Source organism: Pteropus alecto, unplaced genomic scaffold (genome assembly GCF_000325575.1).
Source record: "Pteropus alecto unplaced genomic scaffold, ASM32557v1 scaffold123, whole genome shotgun sequence".
Taxonomy (NCBI): Eukaryota; Metazoa; Chordata; class Mammalia; order Chiroptera; family Pteropodidae; genus Pteropus; species Pteropus alecto.
The window spans coordinates 4,913,160-4,934,541 of NW_006433950.1; the positions used below are offsets into that span (position 1 = coordinate 4,913,160).

The 21,382-nt window shown below is 39.2% G+C and overlaps 1 protein-coding gene across 8 annotated transcripts in view; it reads left to right on the plus strand.

Moving 5' to 3' along the window:
* Positions 1 to 21,382, plus strand: part of FTO (FTO, alpha-ketoglutarate dependent dioxygenase) — a 331,224-nt gene that overhangs the window by 2,738 nt on the left and 307,104 nt on the right. For 7 of the 8 annotated variants that reach the window (XM_025044569.1, XM_025044570.1, XM_025044571.1 and 4 more), the window contains exon 2: positions 6,569 to 6,722. The exons of the other annotated variant lie outside the window; for it this stretch is intronic. In XM_025044569.1, the coding sequence (XP_024900337.1) occupies positions 6,675 to 6,722 (48 nt within the window). In that variant the 5' untranslated portion in view covers positions 6,569 to 6,674. The remainder of the gene's footprint in view (positions 1 to 6,568; positions 6,723 to 21,382) is intronic. 8 annotated transcript variants of the gene reach the window in all.

Consider the following 21,382-nt stretch of genomic DNA (forward strand, 5'->3'; position numbering starts at 1 on the left):
TTTATTGTCATGTTTCTTTAAGAGCAGGGCCTTGGTTATATATAATTCTAACTTCATTTTATTAGAGGTGTTTTATCCAAGTACAACAAGAGGTATTAACAACAGAGCAAACCCCACCTTGCTTAGCTAGAATGTTTTCAAGAGCATCTCTTGTCCAGTGATGCTGTGGTGGGCATCCTGATCCCTGTCCAAGGGAAAGTGTGCTTAAGCATCTGTAGTTTCCTGAGGTTTCTTATGTGAAAAATGTAAGCATTTCAAAACATTGAGCAACCATTATCAATGATGTCTTTATAACATCGAGCTATGCAAAACAAAGATTTATCATAGCAAAAATTTTTATAATAACAAACAAAATGTTAAGTTCAGTTTAAAGAACAGATCTGAACCAACAGGCAATACCTGTGGACAGTTTACCGAAGATAATAAATAACCATGAGGTGTTAGTGGGCACTGTGTTTAATCGTTTGGCTTCTGCTAAATTTGGTACCTTTATTGGGGCTGACATCACCAGGCGTTAAATATCCAAGAGTTAATACCTTTAAATTTAGTCACACATGGATTAGTTAAGAGTACCCGAAGTTTTGTGTTTTAGAGTGTCAGAGTCTTCTCCGTGAATTTCTCTGAAGATGAAACATCTTTGTAGAAACATTTTTGTAAAAGCATCAGAGTAGAACAGTAATTGTCTGTAAAGGACAAAAGACTTAAAAATGGCCATGGTTGGAGTCCGTACACATACATCTTAAGATCCCTCTTCTGTGAACCTGCGGTATGCAGAGACTTTCTGTAACTTACACGTTTCCGATTTTGTCCTATCTTTTCTCTCCTTATTTTGAAACAATCATTTTATTCTGGGATAAAATTATTTTTCTTTCTTTTTCTCTACCAATAAAACCCATGTCTTTTATGTCCTTATCATTTATTTTCCATTCTTTCAACAAAAGTGTATCTCTGTTTCCCATACCTTTTTCTACCAAAAAATATACAACCTATTTAAATATAATTAAAGGTTTAGCATCATTTATTTGACAGTGTTTCCCGTGTGATTTAACATACAAAATCGGCCTAATTATTTTAATTTCCTCCTTTTTTAAAGAGGTGTTTCAGGGATCCATGTGAAAAACTCCCAAAGTTCTTAAAAATCTCAAAGGTCGAGAAAATGACTCCTTAAATTTTGAATCTTGGAAAGTTTGCCAAACATATCAAAAGTTTTAAAACATTCGTCTATATAAAATCATAGGTAACAATACTTAAAAGTTATTCATTTAACCAAAGTGACAGATTTTTCAGGCAAATACAGAACGTCAAGTAGTTGTTACAATTTTAGCTTTTCCAATATTAAGAAGATTGATAATTGATAAACACCTGATGATAAAGAGTATACCTTTGCTTTCTCTATAATCTGTTATTAAAAGCATACCAGTAATACAGGAGACATAACATTAAGTTTGACTGTAAGTAATCCATTGATACTAAAGCTTAATTTCTTAAAAGAACCTTTATAATAATTTAATTTCAGCCTGCTTCATACATAAGAGGCAAAATTATTCTTTTTCCCTATTTTTTATTCTGAATTTTAACCCTTATAAACCTTAATTTTAGTGACAACCAAAAGTAAAATTTGTGAACCATTTTATAACCTCTAGAAATTATAGGCTCTTTGGCAAGTATATTTTATAATTTTTAGAAACATGTATTTCCTTAATATAGCATAAGACATTTTTATTAACAGACCCACATGTCTTTAGTTTCTCTATTAAAAATCCAAAAGCAGGTATAAGTCATGAACTTATTTCTGTGAACCCAGATAAAACCCAAAAAACTTAAGTCAGTTTTCATATTAAATAATGTCCTATACCATGTGGTCCTAAAAAGCATGTTATATTTCTTAATTTATATAAGGGCTTAATTTCTTTAAGTCAGAGCTCTTTTTATATATAAAAAAACAATTTAAATAATTTTCTCTGAAGGTAGACAAACATACACACATATAGAGAGACAAAAGCAGAGACCTGACGTTTCATATTAAAATTTCTTTAACCACGAGACAAGTATGGGGAAAAAAACATTAATTTCTAGTCATTAATCAGATCTAGTGGCCGGCTCTAAATCAAGGCAAAGCAAGCTTCAGGTGTAACCAAGAGACCTCAAAGCCTAAGACAGCCAAAAGGAGAAATCCTCCAACCAAATGAACCTTACACTCATACTGGGAAAGTTCTTTGGGGTCCATGGTCCAAATCTGGAGAATGTACCCCAAAGGGCTGCATTCGGTGATTGAATTTGAGTTTCCCGTAGCTGGCACATTTACGTGTAAGACAAGGCAAATGCAAACATACACACGAAGAACAAAATCCAGCTTCTGCAGGGCAGAAACCAAAGGGTGGTAGACACTGATCCCATAACCTCCAGCCCACCAAAGACACTGTCGGTGATCCACGGTTCCCTGGCAACCAGACAGCCAGACCAGAGGTCATCGGCGGAGGGTGTCTTGGATTGCCCCACAGACGTTTCCAACGCTTCAGACCTAGGTCAGGCCCTGAATCCCAGGTCCCGGAGACAGTTCCTGCCAGACCAACCTGTGCACACCAGAAATGAAACTATCCTCCGACAACCTTGTACCCCAAAACGAAAGTGGAACACTAAAGTGACCACAGGGCTGACCTACCTGCCTCCCATCCGAAGTGCTGAACGAAACGGGTTCAGGTGGTCGCCCTGCTTTGCTGCGGACGTGGGACAGGCAGCCGTTCCAGTGCTCATACCAAGCTGGCGTCTCCCCCAACCAGTGGAGACACAGGCGAGTGAGCTCCGATGAGCCACTGCCGACAGCTTCACCCAGCGTTCACACCAGGCCGAGAGGGTGTCCCTTTAGGAGAGTCCCACCTGAGTCGCCAGATTTGTTAGCAAACTCAGGAATGGCTGCTTGGGGTGTTTTATTTAAGGAATAGATGTGGTCGTCATTAGGTGGTTTTATTTACTTGCAGCAAGTAAAGGAGAAAGGGTTCACATCCAAAGCTCCATCTCCCCGAAGAGAGGCTTAGCCGTTGCTTACATACACTGGTTAGTTGCATGTAGATTTCCTCTTTGCATCAGGTCGGGTTCAGGGTCAAGCTTACTTGGTTAGTTAACATGTTGATTTCTTCGTGTCAAGTTGGGTTCCTGGTCAAGCTCATGCAGCTGCATCTGCAAACTACTGTGCTAGTTTTTAACATTTAGCAAGGATGGCATTTAATAAGAACTGCCCAGACCTTGAGAGCCTTGCCCTACTCACATTTCCTGTGCTTTATCTGGTTCCATGGCCTTTACATAGACTTTGTTGCCTACTCTGTATTAGGAAAATATTGGAAGTGAGGATCAATGGTAAATAAAACACACAGTTCTTGCTGTCAGAATTTAGAGTCAAGTGAGTTTGTCTTAGGAAAATACTTCTGTGGATTTAAAATATAAAATCTGCCTTATAATGACCTTATTTATAGCAAGGTTTCACCAGGGACCTGAAGTCTCCAGGCTTGAATCTGCATGTGATATGAACAGTATACTACAGACGGGTTCAGTGGGAAGGTCTTGCATTCGTCTGCATCAGTGCACAAAGAAACAAATAAATGTCACCCAATGGCACTGTGTATGACGTTTTACCTTTTGGGTTTACATTTGAAGTTATTCATTCTGTAAAGATTTTTTTTTTTAGCACCTGTTATCTGCCAGACATTGGGATTATAATTTTAGTTTTGATAGAATCCCTGCACAAGAGAGCTTTTCCTCTATTGAAACCATAACCATTGCCTGCGAGGTAGTTTTTAATGGCACCCACATTTTACGGATGTGGAAACTCAGGCTTGTCAAAGACAGGACTTGCCGAAGGCCACGTGGTTGCTGTGTGGAACTAGGGATCAGAGTCAAGTCTTTTGACTCCAAAGCTTTTTTCCATTTCCTGCTTGTGAAACATGTCGAATTGCTAGAGTGAGTTGTTTTCCCATTTACTTAAAATTTTTCTTTGATTTTTTTTAAAAAGAGTTTGTTTATAAAATATTGTTGGTTAGAACAAAGTATAAGCAATTAAGTTTTAAATCTTAAATGGAAAATGTTCAATGACTCATGAAACAGCTCATTTTCTCATCAACTTCATCAAGGTATAATTTCCATATAATAATTTGCCCCTGTTTATAGTGTATAATCTGATGAGTTTTGACAGATGTATACACGTAAGAAACCACCACCAGACTTGACAGAGAACATTTCAGTCCCGTCCGGAAATTTTCTCTTGCTGATTTGCAGTCAACCTCTTCCCCCACCTTGGCTCCCGAGCAACCCCCTGATATGTTTCCTGTCGCTGTAGATGAGTCTGTATTTTCTAGAATTTCGTTTAAAGGGAAGCACACTCCATGCGTTCTTGGATTTATCTGCTTTCACTTAGTGTAATAGTTTCTGAGATTTATTCATGTTGTCGTGTGTATTAATAGTTTGTTCCTTTTTATTGTCTGTTGTGTGAATCTACCACATATTGTTTGTTTATTCAGTTGTTGTTGGACATTGGGCTTTGTTTCTGGTTTAGGGCTATTATAAAAAAAGCTGCTATGACCATTCCTGTATAGGTTTTTGTTTTCATTTCTGTTGGGGTCCAGTTGCTGAGTCCCATGGTGCTTCTTTGTTTGGTCTCATAAGAAACTGCTAAACAATTTTCCAAAGTGATTCTACCATTTGTGTTGGTTTCCAGGGCTGCTGGAAACTTGGTGTCTTCAAACAACCGAAATTGATTCTCCCACAGTTCTGGAGCCGGAAAGCAAGGTTTTGATGGGGTCACACTCTCTCCGATGGCTCTAGCTGAGAATCCTTCCTGCCTCCTCCAGCTTCTGGTGACTCCTGGCATTTCTTGGTTCGGGCAGCAGAACTGCGGTCTCTGAATCTGCCACCTTCTCGGCGTTTCTGTGTCTCAGATCTCTCTTGCCTTTCTGTTATAAGGACACCAATCTTTACATTTACGGCCTACCTAAAATCCAGGATGATCTTAATCTCAAGATTCCCAAGGTCCTTCATTTAATTAGATCTGCAAAGGCCCTTTCCCCAAATAAGATCACATTTGCAGGCACCAGGGGTTGAGACTTGGTCATATTTTGGGGGATGCTATTCAAACCCACTACATTATTGCATTTCCATCAGCCGTGTATGAAAGTTCCAGTTGCTCCAAATCCTTAACCAGTACTTGGTATTGTCAGTGTTCTAAATTTCAGCCATTCTAGTGGGTGTGTAGTGGTATCTCATTGTGGTTTTAATTTGCATTTCATTGATGACTACTGAGGTCGAGTATCTCTTTTTAAAAGCTTTTTTGAGGTATAATTTTGAGGTAAATGCTATAAAACTCACCTGTTTTAAGCATACAGTGCAATGATTTGTAGTATATTTACGGAGTTGGGCAGCAACCACCACAATTTTATTTTAGAATATATCCATCATCTCCAAAAGAAACCTTGTGTTCATGCTCCATTCCCGCCCTCCCATCCCTAGGCAACCACTAATCTATTCTTTGTTCTCAAGATTTGCCTTTTCTGGAGATTTCATGTGAATGAATCACAGTACGGTGGGCTTTGGTGCTTGGCTTCCTTCACCCAGCATAATGTTTTTGATTTTCATCCACGTCGTAGCATATATCAATACTTTGTTCCTTTTTACTACTGAATAATATAGTATTCTCATGTCTGAATATACCACATTTTGTTTAATCCATTCAACAGTTGATGGATATTTGGGTTGTTTCCACTTTGTGGCTATTATGAAAAATGCTGCTGCGAATATTCGCATTCTGTTTTTATATGGACAGATGTTTTCATTTCTTTAGGGTAGATACCTAGGAATGTAATTGCTGGTTCACGTGGTAAATCCATGCTTAACATTTTAAGAAACTGCTATACTGTTTTTTACGGGCTGAATGTTTTTGCCCCCACCGGATTTTAATGTTGAAATCCTAACCCCCAAGGTGTTGGCATTAGGGGTGGGGCCTTTGGGAAGTGATTCGGTGATTAGGGATTAGTGTCCTTATAAAAGTGACCAGAGAGAGCTCCCTCGCCCTTTCTGCCATGTGAGATAGAACAAGAATTTGGGAGTCTGCAACCAGGGAGAGAGAGGGCCCTCCCCAGAACAGGACCGTGCGGGGCTCACACCTTGAACTCCAGCCTCCAGAACTGTAAGCAACACATTTGTGCCATTTATAAGACACCCAATCTGCGGTGTCTTGTTTTATCGGCTCGACGGGACTAAGACATTGTTTTCTGGTATGGAGGTACCGTTTTTAAATTCCCACCAGCAATGTTTGAGGGATATTTTGATTGCCTTCTCTGGATAGAAGGGTTAGTTTAACTCATTAGCTAACCCAGTGAATAACAGTGAGTTCTTGTCACTTTCTGTTATTTCCGGGTCTGTTTCTTAACCATGTTAAGTGTTGGTTTTGAAAACGGAATTTGCCATTTGAAAAAAAGTCTTGAGACACCTTTTGAAACACATTTAACACTCAGACACTTGAACAACCATTGGCTTCTTTGAAGACAGCATTGGCATCTAATTCATCCTTTCATCTCTCCAGTGTGCCTAGCCGAGGGTCTTGCAAGCAAGCGACATTAATAAGTCTCTGTTGAAGAACGATTGAGTGGTAGCAAGCCTCCAGCCTCTGATACACGTTACGCTTGACGATGTTCGCACAGGCTCCCTGGCTGCTGATTGGACTTATCATGGCTGAGGTTAGCAGTGCAGGTTTGGGCAGACTGTGTGCTTCAAGAAAGTAGAGACCATGTCTGTTTTGTTCTGTTACTTCACCATTCTGTCCCTGGCACTTACCATTCTGCCAAGTCCATAGTGAATATTCCACAAATAGTTATCAAATAAATGAATGAATTTCCAAGAGCATCACCTGTTATTGGTCGTTAGGTTTTCTGTTAGTGAGAGATGGAACTGGAACCTGAAGAGAATAAAGGAAAATGGTTAAATGCTTTATGGATTATAAATTGTTTAGTGTACCATAGGAATGGGTATTAATTTCGAGAAACAAGACACTTCAGCGCATACTTTTGCAACTACCAACAATTGTTTTCTGGTGTTCTCTTCCAAATTTAAAATAAAATGCTAGTTTACCCTCCATGTTTTTAGATTTTGTGATTGTTAATTATGGTAGATTCTTAAAGTGTGACTTTGTAACTTCTAGAAGAACAGGACTTTGGAGTTGAGATGATATCTTGGAACCTTACAAAGGCACAGTTTGGAGAAGGTGAATTAGAGTTCTGCTAACATCATTCACTTCAACCTTCTGTTATATGAAATGATTTTGTCTCATTTCACAAAATTGTCTCACTGGCCGGGGCATGTTTGAAAGCTGATCTTTGCATGCCTGCTCTAGGCTTGCATTTTTGTTTATGCTACAAGCATCTGCCCTGTTGCCATGCTAATCATTTATTTTGCTCTGTAGTTCTTGAAATGACCGGCTCGCAAAGAGACCATGCCTTCCTTTATGTAAAAGAACTGCCATATGGATAAGCGGAAGCTGGGACCTTTACAGCTGGTAAAAACCAAGAAAGCAGTTTGAAGGACCCAATTATGTTGCCTCTGGTCTGAGGACGAGATTTGCTGCCAGCGCATGACTGTTTTCCTAACTGTTTGTGATCAGAAAATTCAGGACTCTGATTTCTGCATTAGCCCTAAGTCTGCCCTTTGGCATCTTCATTTAGTGACTGGATCATTCAAGGCTGAGCCTCAAGGGCCCGCATTTCTCCAATAATGACATAAAGTGGGCTGATGTGGCAGCCTTAACTCACTCCGCTGAATTGGGCATGATTCAAGTCTCAAGGCTGTCCTATATATGGATTTTCTATTTCTATGCACAGCATCCATTATCTCACTGTTTTCCACTTTGCCATATTTCGAAAACAGAGATGGAAAATTTTGCTGATGAATTTTTTTCCCCCCCGTCAGCATGAACATTCTGCTTTTTTTTTTTTTTTGCTTGAGAACAGCACCGGGCAAACGAATGCAAACATTGCCGCTTATGTGGACTCTAGCCTGTTGTCAAGTCAATCTTGTTATTTAGGTAAATAGTGTGCAACTTTTCGCCGAATCAGCAGCCAATATGCTGCGAGCGATTTTTGTTTTAGTCACAGTATTGGCTGGTAACACTATTAATGAGACAATAATTGGGCAGTCACAGTCATTGTTCTCATAAAACACGATCTTGGTATTGGAACCCGTCGGGCAGAGGAGTTGCATATGCAGACTGAGAGGCAGAAAAGGATGAGTGGCCGGGGTGCCCGGCTTTTAAATTCATCAGTCCCCTGCTGCTTAAATTGCCCCAGCTGTTAATGCTGGAGCCATTACAGTAATGGACTCAGCAAATGAAGGAGAACGGAGACACGCACTCTTTATTACCAGAGGGGCAATTTTCTCTTCATCTGTAATAGCAGCCGTGCCTCATATTGATCAGACCATCAAGATACTAATCCTCTGTAAAATTACTTGTTATAACTGAAAATGTGTTAATCCAAATCAGTCTGTGTCCTGACTGTCTACTTACTATTGAGGACAGACTATTAGATGGTTTATTTTTCATGATTTAAAGCCTTTGCCCTGAAAATGGGTGGCGTTTCCCTTGCAACACTGAGTGCTTAATCTTAGCTATAGCCCAGGGTTGTCTTTTTGTTTTAAACAGAACATCACCCACTTAATTAAGGAGCGAGTGTCTGTCTTGCTGTCTGAGTTATGCTGGTGTTTTATGGCCGTCTAGATTTATTAAGCATCTTGTTTTACATTCAGCCTGTGGTTTGTGCTGTAAATAAAAATAGGCCCGTCTTGCACATATTAGAAATTTGCAGGTAGCAAACGTCAATAAGTACCAGGGATGTAAGGTTCTTTGATTTATATTTCAGGCACCAGGTTGTGCTTTGTCGATTGAACCCATAGGCAGGACGCATCCCGGTGTCTTCTGTGTAGCAGATGGGTTTTTGCATCGTTGTCTGAGAAAGTTTATGGTTATTTCTGCATCCTTGGTTCAGTAGATTGCTTTTTAGACAATGAGGCATATCCGCTCTCCCCTTGTGTCTTATGAGTAATGACTACAGCTAGATATTATTATAAGAAGACCTGTTAAAAACTGAGTTCTTTCTTCCTTAATATTTAGGATTTTACGAATTATTCCTTAGATTTTCCATTTTCCTTCATTGTAGTTTCCATATACATTACATGTTTATTTGGGCACACACTCAGATATCCTCTTGGCGATATTTTTCTTCGCTCTAATAGATCGTCATCACTTAAAGCGTTTGTGTGGCATCTTCTGTCGAGTTCATTCAGAAATAATTAGTCCTCTTTGTGTGCCAGGCATTGTGGTAGGGGCTGCAGACTCACGGATGGATCACATACGATCTTTGCCATTGAAGACCTCAGCCCAGTAGGAAGATAGGCATGGGAACAAGCGATTATACTAACGCAGTGTAGGAAATGTTAAAATCCACTTGTGAATGTAGTTCCTGGGAGCAGATACCTGTTCTGATCACAGTGGTAAAATCAGCATCATCACGTTTTCTTGCCCGGTTATCAAAAGCAGACATGTGCAGTTTAATCACACCTCCAGACTCACATCCGAATGATTCCTAGCTGTTTGACAGAAATCTCATTTTTCCCTCACGGCAGGCTTGTTTACTGCCCCCTGGAGACAGTCAAAGGAAGGGTTTCTAAAAATGTTTTGATCAGTGACCATGTCTTTGGGTACGTATGGAGTTTCCCACCGAGACTGCTTTAAAGGGGATAGCGCCTATTTGATTGTTTATGTTCTAGCATTTATCCTGTAAATCAGTCTCGTTGCTTTAGAGTACCATTTATCTAGAGAGACAGTGGCCTGTACGTGGTTAAGAGATGGATTTTGGAGTCAGGCTGCCCTGTTTCCCCACCCCCGAGCTCTCCTATGTGCTTACTGTGTGATCTTGGGCAAGTCACCTGATCTCCTTGAGTCTCAATCTTCATCTGTAAAATGGGGATAATAATAGTTGTGAGGATTAAATGATTTGACATACGTGAAGTGTTGAGAATAGTGATGTGCATAGCTATGTGCTCTATAACTGTTACCATGGCTGTAGGTATTGAAATTATGTGCGATAATTGCTGTGTTACTTATATACATATTGGTATATTTCGTAGAATATTATTATTATGCCTGTTATATGTACAATATATCCAGTATGATCCCGATTTTATCTAAAATATATTTGACACATTTATGTAAGAAATATTTTAAACAAAACTTGGAATAATAATGTGCATCTTTTGTACTTTGCTCTTTATCGTGACCATGTTTTCCATGTCATTACAATTACACAGTATTTCATCATATGGATTTTTTCCTGCTATTATAAATTCTCCTTCGGTGACCATTATTGTACATAAATCTCTGTGCAAATCTCTGGTATTTTCCGTAGGATAAATTAAAAAAGGGCGAATTGTAAAGATTTGTAAAGATTTGTGGTTTACATCATCCAGTACCACCCAGAGTAGGGACACCAAGTTGCCAGTCTGAAAAGCAGAGCACGAGAATGCACATTTGGTACACCCTCTTCAACTCTGAGAATTGCCATGAAATATAAATATTTGCCTATGTAGAAGAGCTGAAGTTGGAGCTCATTGGAGAACAGATTTGTATTTCCTTACTTACTAAGTAGATGGTTGAATTCCTTTCTACCATGTTTATTGGCCATATATAGTTCTTTTGTGATTGATTTATTCGTATAGCCTTCCTTCATTTTGCTGATAATGTTTATCATTTCTTATTGATTTGTAAGAACATTTCATAGATTAGGGACATTATTATTTGTTAATCGTGGATCAGTGATGGAAATATTTTTCCTAGTTTATTTATTGCCTATCTTTTGCTTTTATATTTTTGTTATTCAAAAGTTTTTCTTTATGTACAGGGAAATTTTTCCCTCCTACCTATGAGATTAATGGTCAATGATATGTCCTTCTAGTTATTTTATGTTTTAATTTTTTTTCATATAATTCTCATAATGCATCTAGAATTTAGTTGGTGTATGATATGGAGTAATTGTCTGACTTTTTCTTCCCAAATGGTTAATAAGTTATCCCCACTGCATTTATCGACTAATATGAATGCTGAAATACTCAGATCTGCTTTTCTATTCTTTTTCTTTTGTCTGTTATTCTTGACATAACATTTTAATTATCAGAGTTTTATGATACCTTTCAGTATGTGGCAGTACAAGGCCCCATCATGTTTTTTTTTTCCAGAAGTTCCTTGGGTCTTGCTGAGGAGACAAAATTTTTTCCAGATAAACTTAAAAGCCACTTTTTCAAGGTCTCTTGTGTATCCCACTAATCCTTTGGTATTTTAATTGTTGTTATATTAAATCGATAACTTAATTTGGAAAGAACTGAAGTATTTATGGTAAATACTTTTTCTCATTCAACAATGTTATCACCACATTTAGGTACTATTTCTTACCTTTTGAGTTTATTCCTGGGTATTATACATATTCGATCACTATTTTTGGTTACTATTGCAAATGGGATATTTTTATATTGCATTTTTAGGTGTTACATGAGAAAACTTCTTTTGTGTGTGTTATTTTTGTAATTGGCCACAATACAGAATGCATCCTTATCATTCTAACACTTTTTGGTTGATTTTCTTGGGTTTTCTAAGTGTATACTGGATATGATAAGAATTTCTCACTTTTGGTAATTACACTGTCCTCTCCATTTTTCCCACCTGTGTTATTACATTCTCTAGAACCTCTAAATAGTGGCGGTAGCAGGGAGTTATGCCTTTAATAGTTATGCTTTGGGGTTCTAGAATAAAATATAATGGTAGTTGCTGGTATTAATCTTTGCGTCTTTGTTCACTTTTTTCGCCCTAGAGACTGAAGTTCAATTTTTATTGAATATTTCTTCGACATGTGTTTAGATGGTTATGTCTACGTCTCCCGACAGAATATAATCTGTTAATATAGTTTCTAATATTCTTTGGGATAAATCCTAGTTGGTCACATTACAGTGCCTTTTAACATAGTGCTGAATTCAACCTTTTGGTATTTCAATTAGGAAAGTAAGATGGATCTGTAGCGGTGATTACCAGCGAAGCTGGAGGGTATTTCGGAATCTTCAGTGATATAAATATAATATATTTAATATACGTATCATAGTCTAATTCGAGCTACAGTTAGTACAACTTCATAAAGCTCTTTTGGCTGATGAGGATAAAGTAACAGTAGATGGAGGTAAAATGAGGAAAGATATTGAAAAACATTCCTTTTTGTGCTCTTTTCTCACGTTTTGATACTGTAGTTGAGCCCGTGTCATAAATACGAATCCCATCTTTTTCCTCCTCCTGTACTCCAGAGCCATTTACAAAGCGTCAGAATTACTTGTCTCTTGGAAGCCTGAGCCAAATTCCTTGCAAAACTCTTCATGCGATGTTGGGGAAGACAAATTTTGGATAAGTTTTCCAATATGTTTTCTAGTTATTGTTTATTTAATTTTCTTCTTCTTGAGTAAATTTTGGTCATTATGTTTTCTCAGATATCGAGGTTTCAGATTTATTGATATGGCATTGAGCATAACATTCTCTGGTTTACTAAGAGTTGTTCATAGTTTTATAATGAAAAAATTCCATATTCACTTTTTATATTTCCTTTTTAATTATAACTTTGTGTATTCACGTGTTCTATTCAAAAATCGATTATATTTGCCTATGTCGTCTATTTTTTTGAAAACTAGCTCTTCAGTCTGTTTATGCTAATTAATTAATTTCTACCCATTCTTATTGTTTCTTTCCTTCTGCTTTGCTTACACTTTTTTTGTTTTTATTTTACTAAATTCTTGCGATGAATACTTAGTTCATTTATTTTCATTCTTTTTTAATATGGAAAGCATTTCAAAATCTTAAAAACAATTTTTTCTTATGTGTTCCTGTAGCAATTTGTGCAAGTGTTTGTAGCTCTTGTCACTCCGTAGTGTGATGATTTTTTTTTTTAATGTCTTTCTCATCGCCTTAGTTATAGACTATTTATCTTTTTACTCCAGTGCATTCCAAGTCTTGAACACAGTAGGCACTAAACAATTAATTCATTCTTGAATTACTATCATTTCCTCTCATCACATTCGTACCCACCTAGTTCCACATAGGAACTAACCACGTCCAGAACTTTTCACTGCATTGTGTAGACTTCCACGCTTTCTTTTTTATGATCATGATTGAAGTATAGTTGGCATACAATATTTTATTAGTTTCAGTGCACAAAAGAGTGATTCGACATGTATATGTTTTACCACGTGATCAGCACAGCAAACCTAGTGACCATCTGTCACTGTGCAAAGTTATCACACTGTTTTTGACTATATTCTCCTTCCACTTTTCACCCGTTCCTCTCCTCTGGCAGCCATTGGTTTATTCTTTGTTTCTGAGTCTGTATTGTGTTGTTTTGTCTGTTTGTTTCTACTGGGTCTTCACTAGAGATAGTAGCTGCTGCAGTGAGTGGGAGGAGCACTTCCCTGGTAGTGAGGGGGCTAAACTTCGAGTATATCTGTCACTTTTAGGCTTTTGCTGGTCTTGTTTCTTTATCAGTAAAATGGGGACAATCCTCAACTCTCCTCTCTGCTTCATCAGAGATGTCGTCAAAAGAGAACATAAAAGAACTGTGAACACTAAACGCGTTATATAGATACACTTATGATTTGAAATAGTTTAGTATTGTCTTATGTGCCACCCACCAGCCCCACTCCCCAGTGTACAAACGATCAAGTTCCTTGGAGCAGAGACTATGGAAATACATGCCGTATGTACTGTAGACGTCTGTCCTCTGAACCATTCATTTAGCACAGGACTTTGTTGACAGATGCACAGTATATATTTGTCGGTTGAATGTTTTCTGAGACTCACTTTTTAGCACTTGTTAGGGGTCGATTTGTAAGTGCTAAGAACACGGAGCCCTTCATCCAGCAGTGGAATTTCTAGTTGACCATGAAAAAAAAAAAAAGCTTCTAGTTTGTTGGGGTGACCTAGACAGCGGCTCAACGCCCAGTTACTGAAATGGACGTGTGTTGCTTGAGGACGTAAACCTTTGGGTTCAATCCCATTTTCTCTGCGTAGGAAAGCTGCGGACATACTACCCTCTCCCCAAAACACAGACTAGAGAGCTAGTGTAATTTACATAAATTGATAACAAATTATAAAATCGATAACAATTCTTTTCCATTTTCATAAGTCTCAGCAGTTTTTTGTTTTTTTTTTTTAAAATCTTGTTTGGAGGAAAAATAAATCCATGATTATTTCTCCCCTTTCAGTTATAGTTACATCACAATTTCATTATTCCCTTTGCACTGAGATTTATTTTTATTTTTAACTTACTGTGTTTATTGCTATGGAGGGGTGACATTGTATCGCTGGCTCTTCTACCTAAGATTCCCCATGTTCCTTCGGGACGTGAATACCATCTGATGAGTCAACCTTAGATCCACAAGTTGTTCGTCAATTGCTAGACCCCGTCTAAATGCAGAGTGATAGTATTTTTCCATGTAATTATTAAATATTCTCTCCTAGAACAGCATTCACCGAAGGACTTCACAGAACCACAGACGTTTCAGTATTGTGGCTCTAGCAGAGCATGTGAGGGTTCAGTCAGCCTCTTGTACCTCCCACCCTTTTTTTTTTTTTTTAACAGTTCATTGCAGCTGGAAAAAGTAGGCATAACTTTTTGAAAACAAAGATACCCCTTTTAGGCTTCTTTTAAAAATTCCGATGGAACTTTATATCTCAGATAATTGATGGTAAATTCTGTTTGGTTGTTTTTGCTCAGACTATGGGGATTTACAAAACAAGTTTCATCTCAGAAATAAAAACTAATTTGATGATGTTGTATCAGATTCACCAATCCCTGAGGAGTTGTCTCGAGTTTCTTCTCTTTCATGAAGCTTTTGAGGATTATTCCTTTCATCTCTTTCCTTACTGAACTTATTTCTTACGTCGAAATGTATGGAAACAGCAGTAAATGTGCACATGGTACACTTCTCGGTCTGTGGTACATATCAAATTTGGCGTTTTATTATTGCTTATACTTCTTTTATGTAATTCTCTTTTCCCTAGGTGGATGTGTGCTCTCTCTGGCTAAGAATCATAATATAAATTTATTTTCTATATCTAATAAGGTGCTAACGACGTCGTTGACTCTTAACATGTCTTGTGAGGTGGAAGCTTACGTAGACGGAATGTTGAGTGGTTTTTTTTTTTTTTTTTTACTATACAGAGCATTTATTATCCTCAACTCTCAATTCGTTTTTCATCAACATCAGAATATATTTTGTTTAGCAATGTCTTGTGTAAAACCATATGGTTGAATAGGTCTCAGGAAACTCTGTTTGTGGACCATAGGAACAGCTCAGGTTTTGGTGGCCCTTTACTGATCACTGTGTATTTTAAAAGAGTCATATCTACACCATCTGTGTGTCCCGATTCATTTTGCCAGTTCATCTACTGCTCTTCCTCCTGTTTTTATTTAAGACTATAAAGTTACTTTAGTGTAACTGCTGCTGTCACCTTTGCCCTTAGCTAATCAAATAGTTTACCTTGAGGGAAGCATTTATCTCCCACTTTCATTATTATTATTTTTGTAGCTGTAAAGATATATATTTTATGTCTGCAGAAGGCTGTAACAGTGAAACGAGGTATTGATCTGCTGTATTTAGCAATTTCTTTCCACCTTGCCATCAATAGTATGTCAGCATCTGTCTGTACCGTGGTTGACCTCACAAATAGCTCTTTATGCTCCCATTGGATTCAAATGATATAGTATGCTGAAAACTAAATCAATGAATGATTATAAAGTTTTTAGTATTATTTCATGACCTGGAGGCAACTGGTACTTCTGGCACTGAACAGGTCAGTGTACAATGAATATGAGTAAAATGAGAGTGTCGGGCTTTTGTTTGGCCGAGAGGGGAACAGGGCACCTTCTCGGGTCGGCTCAGACCTCCAGACCAACGATCTCAAAGCGCTTCAGTGAGACACCTCCCTTTGCAGACACAAACGGAGAGAAGAGCAATCCTTCCGTTTAGCTTTATGCCCCGTTCCCACCACCATGAGCAGGTAGTGATGTTTCTAAGATTATTTCAGCTATAAGCATCTAGGCTTCTGCGATCATTTGCAAAAGAAAGATAAACAAAATTAGATGCTGCGTCATTATATCACTGAGGACCTAACCAAAAGGCACATAGTAAGAGGAGGAGGAAGTACCTTCGTCTAGGTCTAATGGGATCCTTGGCTACTGTCAGCAGCTGGAGTGAATGTCGGGGTGTTGAGACCACGCGCCCCAGCCCTCCTCCCACTCGTGGGAGTTCTGCTCCCCTGGGCTGATCTGTGGAACATTGAACTGGAGGGTCACCAGTTTGACTGCTCGTGGATGTTGCTGAATCCAGCAACAAATTTTATTTTTATAATCTTGCAGAATCTTTTATATATCTATATATCTATATATCTGTATGTGAAAGGACCTTTTAGATATTGAAATTTGGGACACGTGCAGAGGTGGGAGGAGGTGACAGTGGGTGAGCGGGGAGAGCAGAGCACAGCCGTTATCCTGATCTTGCGAGGGTTTGAATCCCATGGATTTCTCTCTACGAAAATGCCGATTTGGTGTATTCCTTTGTCCATCAACGCAGTTCAGAGTTTGACATGGAGTGCTGAGGAATTCATTGATTGGTTCATTCCTCAGACTTTTATTGAGAATGCAGTATGTCCTGAGTGAGAGAGAGAGGCTAAGAGGGCTAGCGTCCCTTCTTGAATGTTCATGGAAAAACCGTAATTTTCCGCTTTCACAAACCCGAAATGTGTCTACTTGACTTATTCCCGCCGAATCGCCCCTTTCAGATATTTGAAGAGGGGGAATAAAGGATGGGTTTTATTAGCACGGGTTGATGTCCAGCCACCTTCTCTTCCCGTATGTCACCTGCATGAAAGGAGGAAGGGGGGACCCCTTCATGCAAAGTCACACAGCAGGAAGGCCTGAGGAGGGACTGTGGCCTAGCCCTTTGAATCTGGGGGTGACAGCAGATTCAGGCACCACACCCTCTTCCTCTTTTTCCTATAGTATAGACTGTACCGATGTTTTAATAATTTGAGCATTGGACTTATCCACGGGAAGTTTTTTTGGGGGGGAAATCCACTCAGGGATCTGCCTCTCCTAAATTCTTGGTTGACTTTTGTCACTCATTATGAATCTGTGATTGATTAATAAGCTGATCTGTTTTAGAAGCCATTTAAATTTTTGTTCCGTATTGTCCCTTACAAGTATGAGTGCCATTAGTTGAGTCCGTGGTGTCTAAAGGAGTACTTCTTTTTATTTGCTGTGTATCAGGTCACATTAAACTTTGAGGTTTGCAACCTAGGTCTAAAAAAAAGGGTATTGGGGAAAAAGTCCTTTTGTCTGTGATTTTTGTGTACCGTGTATGCTTGAATATGAAGTAAGGAATTTTCTCCCTGAAATTATCCATCCCTCAGGCAAAAGATGTCTTTTCATATTCAGGTTCTTATCAAGTGTCTTGTATTGCAGAATGCTCACTTAGTTACTTAATTGTGAAGAATAATATTATTTAAGTGGCTGTCCCAATACTTTGTGAATAGGACTTGTGACAGTTTTTTCTTGATCTGAACTACATATAGTAATCTGGATTTATACACCATAATTTCTGGCTTTGCCTGATAGCGGAAGCTTGATAAATGCTCATACATTACTTAAAATAACTTATGTTTGGTTATCTGCAGCTCTGTATTAGAAACTAGCTGTGTTCTTGTTGAGACAGCATAGGGCAATTAGTTGACCTCTGTCTGTACAAGCTTTAATAATGGGGTGTCTTAGCTTCATTCCTTATAGTTGATAGCTTATCTCCTCTCTCAGGCTTCCTTAAGGAAGGGCGGGTGATAGCGATCAGGGCTTAAAGAGTGACTTTAGTGCTGCAGTTGATGTAGACCAACACCTTTATATAAGGTTCATTTTCAAGTTCAGACCACTAAAGGCTGTCTCTGATGAGGGCCACTTACGGCTCTGTTTGTGGATAGAAAGCCTATTGTTGGTGAAAAGGGTATAAGAGGATCTGTCCAACTTAATTCTTGATCCTAGGCAGTTACTTTTAGTGACAATCATGGCTTCTAACTAAACAAGAGGAGGCATTTCTTTTTCCTCAAGATAAAGAAGAAATCTCTTTGTTAATATATGTTAACACACACATCTGAGTGGGATCATGTAATTTCACTACATAGAAAAGGAATAAGATCTCGAACTTAGAATTGTAGATGTATATATTTGTGTCACGTGCTAAACTCTGAACCTGTTGTGAACTATATTTTTGTAAAAAACTAAAAAAAGTATAAATTTATTGATAAATTACTGTATACTTAAAATTATACTGCTTTCAGTAAATAAAATTCTATATTGACATGCGATTATATTCTTGCGCTGTCATAGCAAAATGATAACATTAAGATGAAATGATTTTATTTTAAGATTATTTTCTACTGTAGACACTTATAAACTTTCCTAGAAAATCGACATCGGTGGCGGGGTGGGGGCGCATTTTTAATCGTATACTTTATTAGAAACTCCTTGAAGAAGAATAAATTCATTTTGAATTTTCTTTCCTTTTTTTAGGATCTAAGAATACGTAGGTGTCTGAGGCTACATATGTGTCTAAAGGAGTAGCATGCTTAAAACCATGGCTGAAGAGTTATGCTTAGCTGTGTACTTTGCATGCATTTGTGATTTGAAATAGGAAAGAAAGTCAAATCGGAGACAGCTTGAATGGCACGCTGTCAGTTTGGGGCTTCATGAATTGGCAACGGTCTCATTTAGGACCTTCAGATGTGTCTCTGCCTGGACAGAATGAGAACGTTTTGCATGTTCTGGAGGAGACAGCCACTCCTTGCTGCCTCACAGTAGGCAGTGGTGCATGACAGTTGCCCTTCATCGCTGGCTTCTTGGAGCTTAACCTCTGACCCTCCGCTTAGTCGAGGCACAGCAGTCGGAGCAGGCTGGAGGTGTTGGTGAATGACGGGCACTGGCCTGCAACGTGCTTGTCATTATTTGACTGTCAAAGGAGCCTGCCATTGGTTTCGATCAAGGTTTGAAACCTCTGTGCAGCAGTCCAAGGCTGTCAACAGCGTGATCAAATGTGCATAAAAAATCAGAGTCCTGAGCATATCTTCAATCAGAAGAGAGGAAGTTTTTCCCTCTTCTTTCCTTCTCTCTTTTTTTCATTTTTCTTTTGGTTAAGTATATTCAGATGACTTTCACGGGGCCAAGAGGTTGAATCTCTTGCCACGGAGAGAAAAGCGAACTGTCGTCTCCCGTGGTCTGAGTTTCAAATAGCAAAGTGTAGATCTGAGCAGCTCTGCCAGTTCACCTCATACAAGACTTGCCTTGTACGAGTCCATCAGCTTTCGGCCATTGGGTTAAGGGACTAGAGGCTAGCCCAGCGGTCCCTGGACTTAGCTGACAGGGTGAGACTTTCGCTTTGGTCTTTAATGTTGCAGAGGGGTGGAGAGGTCAGTGTGTGTGAATTGTGAAGCAGGGATTAAAATTTAACACAGCGGAGGAGGGATATTAGTGGAGTATGATTATCATCTCATTTAAAGCTGTTTTCCCCCCTCTCATGGTAAAGAAGTTTAGACACGAGGACTTTAATTGGTTGTGATCAAGTCTTGGAGATTTCGGAGGTCAGTCTCAGGCAAATGTTTTTAAATACAGAAACATATGACCGTGAAAGCCATCTTTTCTTATACATATGAAACTCTGCATGAAAAAGCGTCTTGAAGTGGAGGAGGACGAAGGAAAGCCTGACAGTATTTTTAAAGTATTTGAAAAGTTCTAGTAACGAAACTTGGTTTGCGTCTAGTATTGTGGAGTAGGTGGGGCGGGAATCTGGAGGACCCGGATTCTAGTTTTCCTTCCGCCATTTCCAGCTCAGTCACCCCGGGTAAGTCAGTCAGTGCCTCAGTCTGAGTTTCTTCAAACGCAGACACAGGGATGCTGTTTGTGGCGAGGGTGGAAGGAGCTCCTTTCTGTAAAGTTCTTGCCTTCGTCAGCACTGTGGGCCCTCCACAGCCATTTCCCGTTCTCCCCCTTGTCCTTTGCTTACCGGGAGAGAGTTATTAAAGAGTCGTAAGGCAATGCTTGGGCAGATAAAATACTCTAGAACTCAAAAACAGCCCATCTTTGTGTTTCAGCTCTTTCCCTCCCACATAGTACTGATTTTAGTCAATAATATCATATTTTAGTCAAGCGCTCAAACCACAAATCTGAGTGGCCTTTGTGGGGGAGGAACAAACTTTCCTTTACCCCCAAGGTCCTCCGGCTGGTCTAATCATTCAATAGACACAAGACAGATTAGCAAGAGAAAATAACCAAATTCGAGAGAGTCAGAGACCCCACACTCAGGAGTGATTCAGAGATAGACAGAGAACATGGCTATAGAAGACATCCTGAGCTAGGGATGACGTAACGTGCCTTAGGGGCTTTCAAGGGCCATTGCAGGATGATAAGAAAAGCAAATGTTTAGTAAACAGAAGGTTGTCCTGCCCTATAGATAGGTCGAAGGGAGTGATCTCTGAGAATCTCTTATGGGCAAAGCCCCTAATTCAAGGTCTTTTGGGTGGTTAAAAAGGAAGGGCAGAAGTTTCTCTTCAGCCAGAACCTAAAATTGCTGTTAGTTCAAAACAGCCCTCATACCACAGAAGCACATCTTCCTTGCCGTTTGAAAAAACAAAGTGGCCATGTCACTTCACTCTTGAAAATTTCTCAGAGTTTTGCCACTGGCCGCATGGTAAAATTCAGACCCCCAGGCTTGCCTTGTGAGCTTCCCATAGTGTCAGTCTCATTTATTATCTGTGCCAGCCCCCTACCCCCACCCTCTCGTTTCCAGAACTTCACACCTGACCCTCCTGCCGTAAGGAAGTGCGGCCTCTGCGCTTTTTACACACGCCTTCCTCTCCCTGGGCTGTTCTCTTCCCATCTCACTGGCACCCAGAAAATGAGAAAATGACATATTTTTCAACAACCTCCTCAAATGCCACTTCCGCTGAGGCGTCTCGGATTCCGCCATCCTCGGGGCTTCATGCGCTCCCTTCCTTAGCTTTTACCTCCCTGCACCTGTAAATCCGTGTACCCGACTGGTCCTGTGAGCTCCTTCAAGTCAAGGGCTGTGTTTTCATTTGTCTCTTGTGTTTTCAGTATCTGGCCCGGTGTCTGGGCCAGATACTGAAAACACAAAACAGACACTCAATAAACTGTCATCTATTGTGGCATAATCTACAGACATATTTAGGGACAGGTTTAACATGGATTTTAAGTATAACGAGAGT